Source organism: Vipera ursinii (genome assembly GCF_947247035.1).
Source record: "Vipera ursinii genome assembly, chromosome: 2".
Lineage (NCBI taxonomy): Eukaryota > Metazoa > Chordata > Lepidosauria > Squamata > Viperidae > Vipera > Vipera ursinii.
Genome location: NC_139513.1, coordinates 236,306,602 through 236,320,688, shown reverse-complemented (window position 1 = coordinate 236,320,688; position 14,087 = coordinate 236,306,602). Strand labels below are relative to the sequence as shown.

Here is a 14,087-nt window from a genome sequence, read left to right as displayed (position 1 = left end):
TTTTGGAATATAAGAAGTGAATTTCATGTAGTGCTTTAATCAGTGGCCATTTATACATTATTTCTCTAGCAAGTACACTTTTTCAATTGAACTGCATAAAAAAAAAACACATCAGGATAGCACTTTTTTCTTTACACAACCCTCAACAGAACTTGCAGAGGCAGCCAAACTTTTCCTGAATCAGTTGGTGAAGAACCAAAACTCAGTGCTCAAAATAGGCACTTAGAATTAAGCAGCCATCTCAAGTTTGCCCCTCCTATGAGTTAAGTGCATGAAATTCCACTAAAAAAAAACCCTGACACCCTTTCTCTTTGGCTCTGTAAAAGCCACAGGACAAGAATCCTCCAAGTGCCCTCTCAGCAGACTTCACTTGCAGACATTTCCGTTATAAAATGGAGGTTTATTCTTTTCAGTGATGCAGGACAAGCTTTTTGTTTGCACAAAGTTATCATTCAGTTTCGGTGTGTTGCTGCTGCTGGATTTGCTTCGACTCTGATCTGGGGTGGGCTGGATAGGCAAAGACATGGCAACATTGTTCTTCACCAGGCAACCACACACCAGGCGAAAGAAGGCTCGGCGCATGTCTTTGCTTGCCAGAGTATAGATGACGGGGTTCATAGCTGAATTGAGGACCGCTACAGCTATGAAGCCATCTTCTTGATACAAAATCGAGCACTCTTTCACTTTGCAGGCCACATCAATCAGCAACAAAATAAAAAGGGGGGACCAGCAGGCAATGAAAACCCCAACAACGATCACAACAGTCCTCAGCAATGCCATGGACCTCTCTGAGTTGTTGTGATTGGTGACATTCCGACTGCTTGATTTCACCAAGATGTAAATGCGGGCATAGAGAATTACAATGGCCACTAGGATGGCTATGAAGATAATGGTGCAAAACGCCACATATTTCTTGGAGTATAGTGGTAAAATGGTGGAACAGTCTCTTAAATTGCCAATACAGTTCCAACCAAGGATGGGCAAAGCTCCCAGAGAAAGAGAGATAAGCCAGCACGTTCCAATAAGCAGGAAAACCCTGTACTTTTTATTTGCATCGTATGGCCTCATTTTGATCATGGTCAAATGCCGTTCGATGGCAATAGCCAACAAGCTGAATGTAGAAGCACCCAGCGCCACAAACATGCTGCCTTCCCGAATAAACCAGATCCTTGAAGACAAACTCAAGGTTTTGTTTCCTGACATCAAAATGTTCACTTTGTAAACTATTCCCGCCAACAGGTCACAGAGGGCCAGGTTGCCAATAAAAAAATACATGCGGTTGTGAAATCTGTTGTTCTTCCAGATGGCAATCAGCACCATTAGGTTCTCCAGGATGATAAAGCCACAGATAATGAGAAGTGCAATGATTGTCAGTTTTTTTTCTTTCCCACGGCTAAGCTTTCCAGTATAATTGTAATGAAGTACTATCACTGGGTCCATGGCTTCATTTTCCGGAAAGAAAAAGATACTAGGGGGTGCTGTGCTGACAATAGCCATGACTTAATTTGAAAGAGATGCACTTTAACATCAAGAAACTTTTGTTCCACAAGGGGGAGCCCACACCACACTCTTTAGAGTGCGGTTCTTTACCGATGTCTCCAAGCTGGATGCGTCTCAGCATCTTCAGGCTCTGGGGTCAGGACCTTTAAAAACAAGTAAAAGACAATGTTACTCAATAGCCTTAACTTCCCAAATCTCATGTTGTAACAAAGTAGAAACAGGAAACTCTCACTTTAAATAGAGAACAATCAGATCCTCAAGGCAAAGGAGATAATCTCAAACAGGTGAGGCTACTATCATAAAGGACTTTCCCTATCAAATACATTTGCACTCTGCCAAAAAAAAGCTAAGATCATTTTATATCATCACATAGGAACTGAAGAACTTGAGCAAGTTATTACATATTAAGGGGAAGGACAGAATTAGTGTAGGAATTGCCTGAAGTACAGTATTGGATGATCCTGGCCTCATCTCTTCCACCCTGCCACAATCCAGAGTCATCTGAATAGAATTCAGGGCCTGTTAAACTAGTTGAGCACAAGAGAGAAACAATGCCACAAGGATTTCTCATTTCTGGCAATAATAAATAATGCATTAATATAAATTCATAACCCCTCCATTTTTTGTCTTTTCAAAACACCCCAAAAGTGCTGTCAGGCTGTTCCTAATTGGTCCTGACTGCAACTGTCTGAAACGGTATCTTAACTACACAACAGACTGCAGTCCAATACAAACCTTGCCTTGGAAAATGTTGCATAGAACTTGAAATAGATTTCCTTCACTTCACAGGAAAAATACTTCCTGGTGAACCATTCAATTTCTCTCCCCTCCACTTCTTGTTTCTTACCTTGCCCTCTTTTGCACATTCCCTGTTTGATCTCTTCCTTCCCCTTTTAATTAGATGAAAACATTTCAACTGTACTTTTTTTTTTAAAAAAAAGAGGGGGCAGCAGCACTCTAGCCCAGACATGTCAAACACAAGGCCCGGGGGCCGGATCCGGCCCGTGAAGTGGTTTCATGTGGCCCGCGAAGCCATCCTGGAAACAGTGAGGGAACGGCCCCCACTGCCTTGGCCCTGGCCCAGAGACCCTCCTTCTGCCAGAGACCCTCACATCTGTCCCACTCCTGCCCAGGCCCCCATAGGCACCCTTGATGCGAACGATGTAGAGCTGGCCACGCCCACCCATAGGCCATATGCACTCTAGCCACGCCCACCCAGTAGGCCAGGACCACCCAGGCCACACCCACCCAGCCCCTTGAGGGCAACCACAATGCTGATGCGGCCCTCCATGAAATTGAGTTTGACACCCCTGATCTAGCCAGTGTGGCTATGAATCCCTGTGTAGAAATTCAGCTTTGACAGCATCACTAGTTGTAATTAGAAAATCCATCTATTTAAAAGCCATCTTGTTAGGGTTTTTTTTTTGCTGACTATTCAGTATTAAGCACAGAGAGTAGATTGAAAATCACACAGTAGTTCGATTGCCCAGGTGTCTTAAGAAAGCAGTTCTGACATTACATTAGGTAAAGCATCTGAGTCAACAAACTCTTCCAAGTCCTGCACCAATTCACCCAGTCCAAAAAAATAATTTATTTTTCACAGGGCTTTTATGGATGGCCATTGTCATCTCCCAGGGTTATGTTTTCAGTCTGCCCAACCACAAAACTCATCTAAGCCAATTATATAAAAGTAAAGAATGAAACCAACTAATTAACTAACGACTGCATTATTGAATGTGTGAAGTGGCCATGCTTTGCCCCAATATGATACTCCATGCCATTGAGTCACTCCTATTGTTTTTCTTTGTCTCAGCCAAGATCATCAACTTGTACCCAGAGCTAGGCGGGGGTGGGGGGGGAACCACACCAGAACTACAGGAAACTCTCACTTTTCTCTTTAGAGCATAGAGAGGGTCATGTTCCTTTATAAAACAGCTATACGTCTTCAAACTTTGCACAGCCCAGAGAAAATGAAAGAAAGAAATTGACTATTAGGCAAGCCATTACAGCACTCTCTGGTCATTTAAAAATTACAACTCCACATTATCAAATTTGAAATGACTGGATGAAGAGGACAGTCTTTGTCAAAAAAGACATTATTGCATCACCTGTCCTCCTTGAAGAGGTCTCTCGTTATGCACACTCTTCAGTTCTTCCTTCCTCTTGAAGCCACCTAATGCATTTCAGTCAACCCAGAGTTTCCAAGGTTCATGACTTCTTTAGCAACTGAGTTTTTGACCAGGATACAATGAATCAGATTGAAAATGAATGAACCACCAATGACATGCTTCAGAATTGATAAAGGACGCCAAGAGGATTACTGGCATAAAATTGAGATTTGGCATTGGCACAGGCTCTTTCCTAACCAGTCTAACAACTTATTCTATTCTTCTCTTGCAATGCCCGGTATGCTTCCAAAAGCTCTTTTCACAACATGCATTGGCTTGTTAAATGATTAAAATTAAGTATGATTATTCTCTAGCTATTCTCTACTATTATATTAGAAATTATAATTTGGTGGCAATTTGCAGAGAAACTCTGGGGTTGACTTTGAAGAAATATGCAGCTCTGGCATGGAAGTTGTCTATAAAATACAAACATCAGAGTCAAGGGAAAAGGAGAGTGGATGTTCACGCAATGCCAGCACACATATTTATTAATACTATATTGACATTTCTAATACCAAGTCAATATTAGTTGACATGGTCTGTTGCTTACTGTCTTCCTGCTGTAATCAAATTTCTAGCGGACATACACATTCATTTTTAAGCACCGAGTCCTGGTGCAAAAATAGGAGGAGTTTGCACTGTTCCTTGCAAATGAGGAATGTTTGCATCCATTGGAGGGGATGCTTGGCTCTCCTTCCTTCTCTTTTTGGCCTACCACTAGCAGGGGGTTGGAATAGATGACCTCCAAGGTCCCTTCCAACATTATCATTATTATTATTATTATTATTATTATTATTATTATTATTATTGTTGTTGTTGTTGTTGTTGTTATTGTTGTTGTTGTTGTTGTTATTGTTGTTGTTGTTGTTGTTGTTGTTGTTGTTATTATTATTATTATTATTATTATTATTATTATTATTATTATTATTATACGGTACTGTACGGAGAAGATAGCCTAATTACACAAAGAGATTGAAAGAAAGAATTCCCCAGGAGGAGAATATGCAATATGAAGGTTGCCATTGTCTTTCTCTTATCATTGGCTAAGACACCTTCACTGAAGGTGAATAGACAACTCTTGGCCCTGCTACAGACTTTTAACACAGTAAACAGGCAGCTCCTGTTGCCTCCTGACGGCCTTAAATAATTAGAGCTGCCCATTCAAGCCTATAGTGGGTATTCAGAAGGTGCAGGTAATAGCAAGACTAGTACTCTGGAAGTACAAATGTCGGGAATAAGGAATAGGGAATAAGAGAAGTGGTTGGAAGGAGAGCAAGCAAGGCTTTCATCTCTCTTTTTCAACTTCCAAATATAAGAATTATATTCAGATTCAGCTACTGGGAGCCCTGGGATGCTCTCTGCAAACTCGGAGTTGGGGGAAGGAGGGAAAGAGAACTGCAGAGAAAAATGCAGATAGGGAGGGGGAGGGGAAGGGACTTGCCAACAAGCTACTTTGGCCTTACCGATGGAAGTTTTGCTTACCATTTGCCTCTCTTTTATATAGTTGCTGGTGGCAGTAAAAACTCCCAACAAAGTCTTAGCTAAAAGCTCCAGTTTCCTAGATCCCAATCTTGCCATTTTTTCCGGTAGCTCCTATAAGGAGATTCAGTTAAGTTGCTAATTACCAAACGCAACACCTTTTGCTGCTATTCTAATATTTATGCAAACATAGCAATTTAAAACCAGAATGCTAGAAGTGGGGAATTTTGCTTGAGGCGGACCTGGAATCAATTCTATTGTCCAAACAAAAGATAGGTTAAATACATAAAGCCTCTCCATCAGGGGTTGTCTGGATACATTTCCAAGAATTTCCAGCCAGCAAAGAGGGCTTCAAGTTGAAAAAACAAGGCTGACTGCTAGAACCTGACAAAACTATGGGAGAGCCTCTTATTTAAACCTTCGGTCAGATGAGAACAATTAAATGTGCCAGCAAAAAGAGCACACACACGATTTCACTATGAAGCATGACTCAGTGGACTAAGGCTAAGAAAGTAACTGACAGCTAATCTTACACTGTGGATATGAGAGCACGTTAGGTTAGATTACATAGACCTTGGGAAATCCCACCATCTTGCAAAGCTCACGGGATGATCTTAGGCCAATCATTATCTCCCTTACTAATACCTAACACAGGGGTCTTGTGAAGATAAGATATGGATTGGGAAGCCACGTGTGGCATTGTGAGTGCTTTGGAGAAACAATAGGATAAGATAATAAGATTATCTCCTGATAAGATACTAAGGGTGTACTTCCAAGGCAGAACAAATCTTCCTCAGATAATTGCTAAGTCCTGTTTATACATTGATTCCCTCCTTTTTTTCCCTTGATAAATAGAAAAACGGAAAACCTCCCCTCCAACTGCCTTTAAACCACTCCACTGCACCTAAAGGAATGGGACCCACAAATGACACATTTTACACCAGAAAAAAGCACGTACATTTCAAGGTCCATGGAGAGTCTCAATCATTTATTTATTTTATTATTTATTAATTTAATTTATATACCGCCCTTCTCCCGGAGGACTCAGGGCGGTGAACAGGGCAATACATAAAAACTAGATACAAAAATTAAAAATTATTAAAATGTGATTAAACAATGCCCATAATAAATTAATACAGATTAAAATTAAAGTTCATTTATAAAAATCCCACCCCGTCCCGTCAGGCCAGGCCAGCTTGTTTAAAGAGATGGGTTTTAAGATCGCACCGGAAGGAGCAGAGATCGGGCGCCATCCGGAGCTCGACCGGAAGATGGTTCCATAAATCCGGTGCACCCACAGAGAACGCCCTCCCCCTGGGGGCCACCAGTCGGCATTCTTTGACCGGTGGCACCCTGAGGAGGCCCTCTCTGTGGGAGCGTACTGGGCGGAGGGAAGTTGACGCCGGCTGCAGGTGCTCCCCAAGGTATTCCGGACCCATGCCATGAAGGGCTTTGTAGGTCATTACTAACACCTTGAACCTCACCCGGAAGACAACTGGTAGCCAATCAGGTCATGATTGTCTCAAAGTGCTTTTGTCAAAAGGCAACTGAACTTTCTTGGATTTTTCTTTCCTTTGAAAATGTTTCGCTTCTCATCCAAGAAGCTTCTTCAGTTTATTTAAAGGCCGTATCTTAGTTTTTTGACAGACCCTCTGGATCCAGAAGGGGCAATTCTAAAGCACATAAGCAGGATAGGCAGATAGTTGCAGATGACACACCAAAATCATAAATTTAATACTACATTATATTCAGCAAGTTGTGACAGCTTTAGCTATTATTTATTAATATGTTGGCTATTCTATGAAAAATAATTTCCTACCAATCAAAGGAATGTAGGCCAAAGTAATATACACAGAGTCTATTGTCCAGCACGTCCAATCCTTGTCCTTGAATGCATAGATGATCAGTCCGCAACCCTAGAGTAACATACGGGCCTAAATATTAATTTTAGAAGCCTTCTGTAAAAGATCTGCCACTTCAGATAGCCGAAAGAAGAAAAAGAGTGGTATGAGAGAATAAATATCCTCACCCATTTTGGGTTACAGCCAACATTTGCTGCTTATTTCAACCCTGTCCATCATATGTGCCTCTCCAAGGCATTATCCATTCCAGACATGTCTTTCGTCACTCAGAAAATTGGAAGGGATGGGCAGAGGCAATCTGGAAAAATACTTTCTTACAGATACTCATGTCCAAGGGCCCAAGACAATAAAGCATTTCATGTAAAATTTATATGCTAAAAGCAAATAGCAGGTGGATATAAGAGGAGCCTTTAAAATCTTCACACACACACACACACACACACACACACACACACAAACACACACACACACACTGAAATATTCTGGCTCTGCCTACTTTTAGATTGTGGTCCTTGAAGAAATGCTGTTTATAAAGCCTGCTCTACATCTTTCAGCCACTGCAACTCCAGCACCCCCATCTTACTACTATTACTACTTTATCAAACTTGTATGTCACTTCTGATGGAAATGACCATTTTGCTGTTTACAAATGGAAATGATTAATCTAAAGGAAAGACCACCAGGCAAAGAAATACTTCCATTATTTTGAATATGAACCTACGAGAAATGTTATCAGTATCAGGTTCAAAACCCTAATGTATATAATTATGATATATCATATACGTATATCAGAAGACTTCCAACCTGGTAATGATGCCATCAAACAATTTCTCTAGAAACTGAAAGGCTTGTGTAGATCTGGCTGTTTTAAATGCCTTTCAGAGACTGATTGATCTAATATCTTCTAACTCAGGGGTCTCCAATCTTGGCAACTTAAGACTTTTAGGCTTCAGCTCCCAGAATCCTGGGAGTTGAGTCCAGAAGTCTTAAAGTTGCCAAGGTTGGAGACCCCTGTTCTAACTGATATCAGAACATTTCAAGAAGGTGTCAACATGTCTTCCCTTGGGTGTGCACTAGCTACATCAACCAATGCATCTTTGTCATAATTCTAAAAAAAGGCTCCTATGCACCCAGAGGTACGTGTCTGGAATGCTCCACATTTCTGCAGTCCTTTCCTATTGGCTTTCATCTGTAGCCTGACCATGATCAACATGCACGCAGCATCTAGGTCAGGCCTGCATAGCATATGGCCTTCAGGCCAGAAATATCCCACCAAACAGCCTTTGTGTGGTCTGCTGGCAATTTTTAGAAAGTAATAATTCCACTACTCTGCTCCATTAGCTGCAGAGTAGCTGAGCGGCACGCCAAGTATGTCTTCGCATCCTGCAATGATTTTTAATTTATTAGTGTCACCCTGTCCCCTTTACGAGTTGTCCAAGCCTGATCTAGGTGATGGGATTTGATGTGTTCCAAACCCCATTCACATATTTGATATCAGGGGCCACCAAGTGACTGACAGCTAGTCTGATGGAGATGCATGTGAGATAGATGAGTTGATAGATAAATGATAGACAGACAGACAGACAGATAGATATAAATGTATTCTGCCTAAGTAACCTATTGTTTTTCATGACCAAGAATGGTGAAAATAGACTATGCAGGGCTTGTAAAATGCATTATGAAAAATGGATGCATAATTAACAGCAAACTCAATCTTGGGTATCATGTTCAAGAAAGTAGTGAAATTACATCATCTATAACAGAGGAAATTAAAAGCAGACCAGTCAGTTCATGCACTGCAGCTCAGTATCACTGAGATATACCAGCAAAACTAAGGTGACTTAGTTAAATTATCTGGGGTTTTAGATTCGTATAAATATTTGTGAAGCTGAGGATGTGTATGGACTGGCTGTTTGAAGAAGAGTGTTCTCATGTTCCTGAAGCTTAGCTGAGTAATATTCTTTCCAGATGGTGGATGCATTGAAATTGGATCCTTACAAGAGGGAGATTGTGGGAAAGTGAATCTATAGGAAAAGCAGTCCTATTTACCTTTAAACCTTCTTCCCATAAGTCTGAACTCAGAGACAGTCATGAAATCATGAGGGGATGAGGAGTGTCCTTGTTCCGGCACTCCAGATGCTGTCCCCTGATACCGCATCATTTTTCCCTAGTCCTTCACTTCAGACAGAGAGAAAGAGCAGAAGAGAGCGTGAACATGAGAGTGAACAAGTAGAGAAGTGCATCAGGTTTTAAAAGTAAAGGTAAAGATTCCTCCGCACATGCGTGCTAGTCATCTCCGTTTCAAAGCCGAAGAGCCAGCGCTTGTCCGAGGACGTCTCCGTGGTCATGTGGCCAGCATGACTAGATGCCAAAGGTGCACGGAACGCTGTTACCTTCCCACCGTAGTGGTCCCTATTTTTCTACTTGCATTTTGACGTGCTTTCGAACTGCTAGGTTGGCAGAAGCTGGGACGAGTAAAAGGCGCTCACTCTGCTATGCGGCACTCGGAATTCGACCCGCCAAACTGCTGACCTTCTGATCGACAAGCTCAGCGTCCTAACCCACTGAGCCACCGCGTCCCTTGCATCAGATTTTGCACAAACTCAAAACTTCTTCTACCCATTAAAACTATGATCCCATATCAACCTGGGGAAAAAAAAGACACGACCACTACATTGCATTAACTATCAGACAGGTTCTATGCTTGTGTTTATGCAGGATCCTATTCATTTGATTTCAGACTATGTCACTCTGATCTAGCTACAATGCACCACAGAGCAGTCCACAAATGAAATAATAGCTCTACATGCCGAATATGATGTCATGTGAATATTTTGACCTTGCATGATCTGTAACTGTCTGCCCAGCATGTTTCTGCTTGTCTGTTAAAACAATGACACTGGGGTATGACATGGCATTTCAGACTGATTGACAAGATGTTCTTGAAGCAAACCACTACAGAACCTTGCAGCTGCAATTTAGCTTATTTTATAACATGTTGTTGCATTTTATACAAAATGTATTTGTATGGGAAGGAAGAAAGGAAGGAAGGAAGGAAGGAAGGAAGGAAGGAAGGAAGGAAGGAAGGATCGATCCTTCCACCCAAAGGCATAATAGTGAGGTGGGTGGTCATATAAATTGTTTGAATAAAATAAATATTTGGATTGTCCTTTCTTGTAGATCAAGAGTGCAGATCAGTTTAGATAGAATACATATATGTGATGTTCACTAGCAGCATGCAGAAGTTTTGAATCTTCAGCTTTAATTGCTTGGGGGGAAAATGTGCCTGCTTTAATTTGCAGCAAAGAGCTACTGCCCTGGAGGAAGTCTAAAACACTTCTTCCAAATATTTTTTGAAAGTTCATATATGTAGTTTTACAGTATGTCTGAAATGGGAAGAGACTTCAATGTGATCTGTCCAGAATAGGAAAGAAATTAAGCGCGCTTATTTAGTAATAAATTATCTAACAAAGGAATTGAACCGTTAGCTACCATTGTTCAATTTAAATCTTAAAGCAAAAAAGGCTTAAACCTTTAAAAGGCTCCATCTTTTTTCTGGATCTGACCTGCCCACTTCCCGAATCCAACCTCTAACATACTTTCCAAAAGCCTGCCCAACCATTGGCTCAATAGAAGCTGCATGCTTCTTTACAAGCAAATGGCATTTGTTTGATTATGGATTGGATGGCTGCCCATATTTTATTACCACATTTTGCTAAATTTAGCATTGTGTTAGAATTGCACCTCATATTCTACTGCTCTTATTTTCTTCCATTATACTTCCAGAGAACCCAATGAGTATTTCTGTTTTTTAGTAGCCATAGAGATCTCCTCATTTCAAAGACTACTAGGCTATTTCCTAAATATAGCTTTTCTCTTCCTTGTATTTCAAACTTTTGAATCTCAGCATTGTCTGTTTCTTTAGAGGCATTGAATATGGCAGTTTTAAAATCCTGCTGCAGTTATCCTGAATTCCACCCACTTCTGTGGATTTTTTTTTTCCAATTCCATCCCCAGAAAGAGATCCACGGGTGTCCTGAAAAATGCATTAATCTGATCGTACCAGAAGCAAAGTATGTTGAATTAGGTCCAGAAGACTGGGGCTCAAGTCTTGCCCTTCTGAGTAGTTTGAAGTGAGTCATATTAACTCAGTCCAACCCATCTACAGAGATAATGGAGATAATCATGCTAGGTATACTACCCTGAGCTGCCCTGGAGGAAAGGCGGGGTATAAATTCACTACATAACCACCGCGACCAAATAAATGCTCAAGCAAACTCTAATGCAGGGGAGGAGAAAAATGCCTCCTGGCTTAAAATCTGCTGCTATAAATTAATTTTCCCCTTCCTGGCGCTCTCCCACAATTCCCAGTCTTAATCCAACACTTTGGAAGGTGTCGGGTCGGGAACGGCTGATCCGACGTGCAGCGCTCATGCTCAGCGTCCCTGTTACTTCCATCGTTCATTGGGTTTCCCCCAGAATTGGTTAGCCCGATTGTGTCGTCTGAATGTCGGATCGCCAGAAGCTGGAAAGACCAAGCTGACCTCCGCTAACCCAGACACCGATTGGCTCGTTGGTCCCTCTCCGCGTGAACGCGCCGCCGAGGAAGCTGCTCTGGATTAAGCCCGTAGTAGGGCGGGGGGTCCCACCGAAACTTTTGTAAAGGGGGAGGAGTCTTCGCCCCTACCCACCCCCGCCCCACGGAACATAACGAATTTGGAAGTCGGTGAGGATGAGCTGATAGTTCACATGAGTATCGGTGCCCAACACGGTCCAAATCGCGAAGGGACAATGCAATCGTGGGTCCACCAAGTTCAGAAAGAGGACAGGGACGGAGGCCGGATGCCTTCGGATCCTCTTTTTGGTCTTTTTTTCGCGACACGGGATCTATAAAATATGTCGTCCCCCCCCCCCCCCCTTGCTCCCCTCTCGAGCCGATTACTCCCCCCCCCCTCGTCAAACAGCGAGCAAATCGCACGGCTATCGCTTTCTGGGGCATTCAGGTTTTGCGGGCGCATTGCCTTTGTCCCTGCTCTGGGTTGGCTGTCGGCGCCTTAAAATTGCCCCACCCACCCCCGTCCCGTCCGATCCGCAAGCGACCCGCGCCGATTCGGATTAACAGAAAAAAAGGCGAGGCGTCCCACCCCTTCGCCCTTAACTTCGGCTAGCGTTGCCTTCCCGCTTCACTCCACAATACCTGGCGTCCGCTCCTCGCCCGCTCTCTGCCCGACGCGCCTCATCCTGGCTGGATGTTTGGCGCCAAGCGCTCGGCTCCGCCGAGTCCCCCTTTCGCCTGGCCGAAGTTGCCGTTTAGCCCAAAGAGGGGTGATCAGCGCCACCCCGATCGCGCCGTCCGGCAGAAGGGGAGAAAAGCCCGCCGGCCGGCTGCGAGCCGAGACCTCCTCCTCCTCCTCCTCCTCCTCCTGCTGGTGCTGGGGCTGTTCCGCGGCCACCGCCTCCTCTTGGCCTTGCGGGGCTCCTCCCGCCGAAGTCTCCTCGGCGACGAGTCCCGGTTCACACGCGCCGCCACATCCTCCCCTGTTCCCCGCTGGGCTGCCTCTACATTCCTTCTCCGGCGAGCCTTGTGTCCTCCGACGCACCTCCCACGGCAGCCGCCCTCGGCTCCGCGCCTCTTGGCCAACTGCTCCTCTCCGAGCCGGGCTGCTGCTAAAGCCGGATCCCGCTTGCCGGCAGTGGGAAAGAAGTCCCGCCGTTCTTTCAGAGGTGGCCCATTGCTGGCCGATGGGTGCGCTCTGGCACCCCCCCTTGGCGGGGAAGGAGCTCAGCTGAATCCCCTGGGTTGGCTTCCGAGTCAGTAGTAGGCGCGGGGTTGCCAATACGCGGAAGGAGCAAGAGGGCTTTGCTTTATTTATTTATTTTTATTTTAATTCCATTTATATCCCGCCCTTCTCCGAAGACTCAGGGCGGCTTACAAGCTTAGCAGTAGCCTTCATTCTATGTATATGCCTGCTTGTTAGGGCTTTCACACACACCCCCAAGCGGCATTATTACAAAGTCAGCTTAATTGCCCCCAACAATCTGGGTCCTCATTTTACCTACCTCGGAAGGATGGAAGGCTGAGTCAACCTGGAGCCTGGTGGGATGCGAACCTGCACTAATTGCAGGCAGCTGGTGTTACTTAAGGAGGCATTAGCCCACTGCTCCACCAAGGCTCTTTGCTCCCAGTCATCGTTTTATCGACCCTTCGGAAACTGGGAAGTTTTCCGCACTGATATCGGGGAGGCTGTGGGGCATATTTTATAAAATACTACCCATTCCTGCTTTGGGAAAGGAATACCATTGATTAAAAAAAAGAAGAAGAAGAAGAAAGCAAGTAAATAGGAACTCCAGAAGAGCATAATGCCATATCTGCTGAAAATAATTCCATTCTGTGTATTTTCTGGGAAGTAAATTTTGGTGTCCCTTCACTGGCTTTCTTTGGACTTGACCTCACCTTCTCTTGATTCTGTGTCAACTTCTTTGCCACTATGTCACTTTGTCACCACGGTCTTCCTCTGCAGCTAAGGCTGCTTCAAACTCCCCTTAAAATTTTTAGTAATGTTTTCCCTCTTCTGACACAATTTTTCTCTTGGGAGACTTCATTGATGCTGGGATTGCTTCATTGATGTGGTTAAGATCTCAGATCAGTGATGAAGTGATGAAGCCCAAATCATAACACGCATGCAATGATGTCATACGTGTTTCATTATTTGCCTCCAGCAGTGTCCATGGAGTAAAAGGGGAGGTCAGATTGTCCCAATCCTTTTTTATGTGATTTATGAAATTACACTCATGCCTTAGAGCAGGGCTCTTCAAATGCAGCCTTTTTATGACTTGTGAACTTCAACTCCCAGAATTCCTCAGCCAGCGTGCCTGACTGAGGAATTCTGGGAGTTGACGTCCACAAGTCATAAAAGAGCCAAGTTTGAAGTCCCCTGCCTTAGAGGTTTGAAGTTTGAGGTGTGACATCACCATTCAGACAAAATCTGTGAGAGCTTGCATATGTCTTTGTTTGCTGACCCCTGTCCCCTGTAGATAACCATAGTTGGGATCTGCCCAGTTCCCTTTTACCTACCTG

The 14,087-nt window shown here is 43.6% G+C and overlaps 1 protein-coding gene across 1 annotated transcript; it reads right to left on the bottom strand.

Moving 5' to 3' along the window:
• Positions 1-366: 366 nt before the first annotated feature.
• S1PR3 (sphingosine-1-phosphate receptor 3) lies at positions 367-1,497 on the bottom strand (the record flags this gene model as incomplete). Its single annotated transcript, XM_083351956.1, has 1 exon — positions 367-1,497. The coding sequence occupies one exon, from the start codon at positions 1,495-1,497 to the stop codon at positions 367-369; it is 1,131 nt and encodes a 376-aa protein (XP_083208082.1).
• Between the last annotated feature and the right edge of the window lie 12,590 nt (positions 1,498-14,087).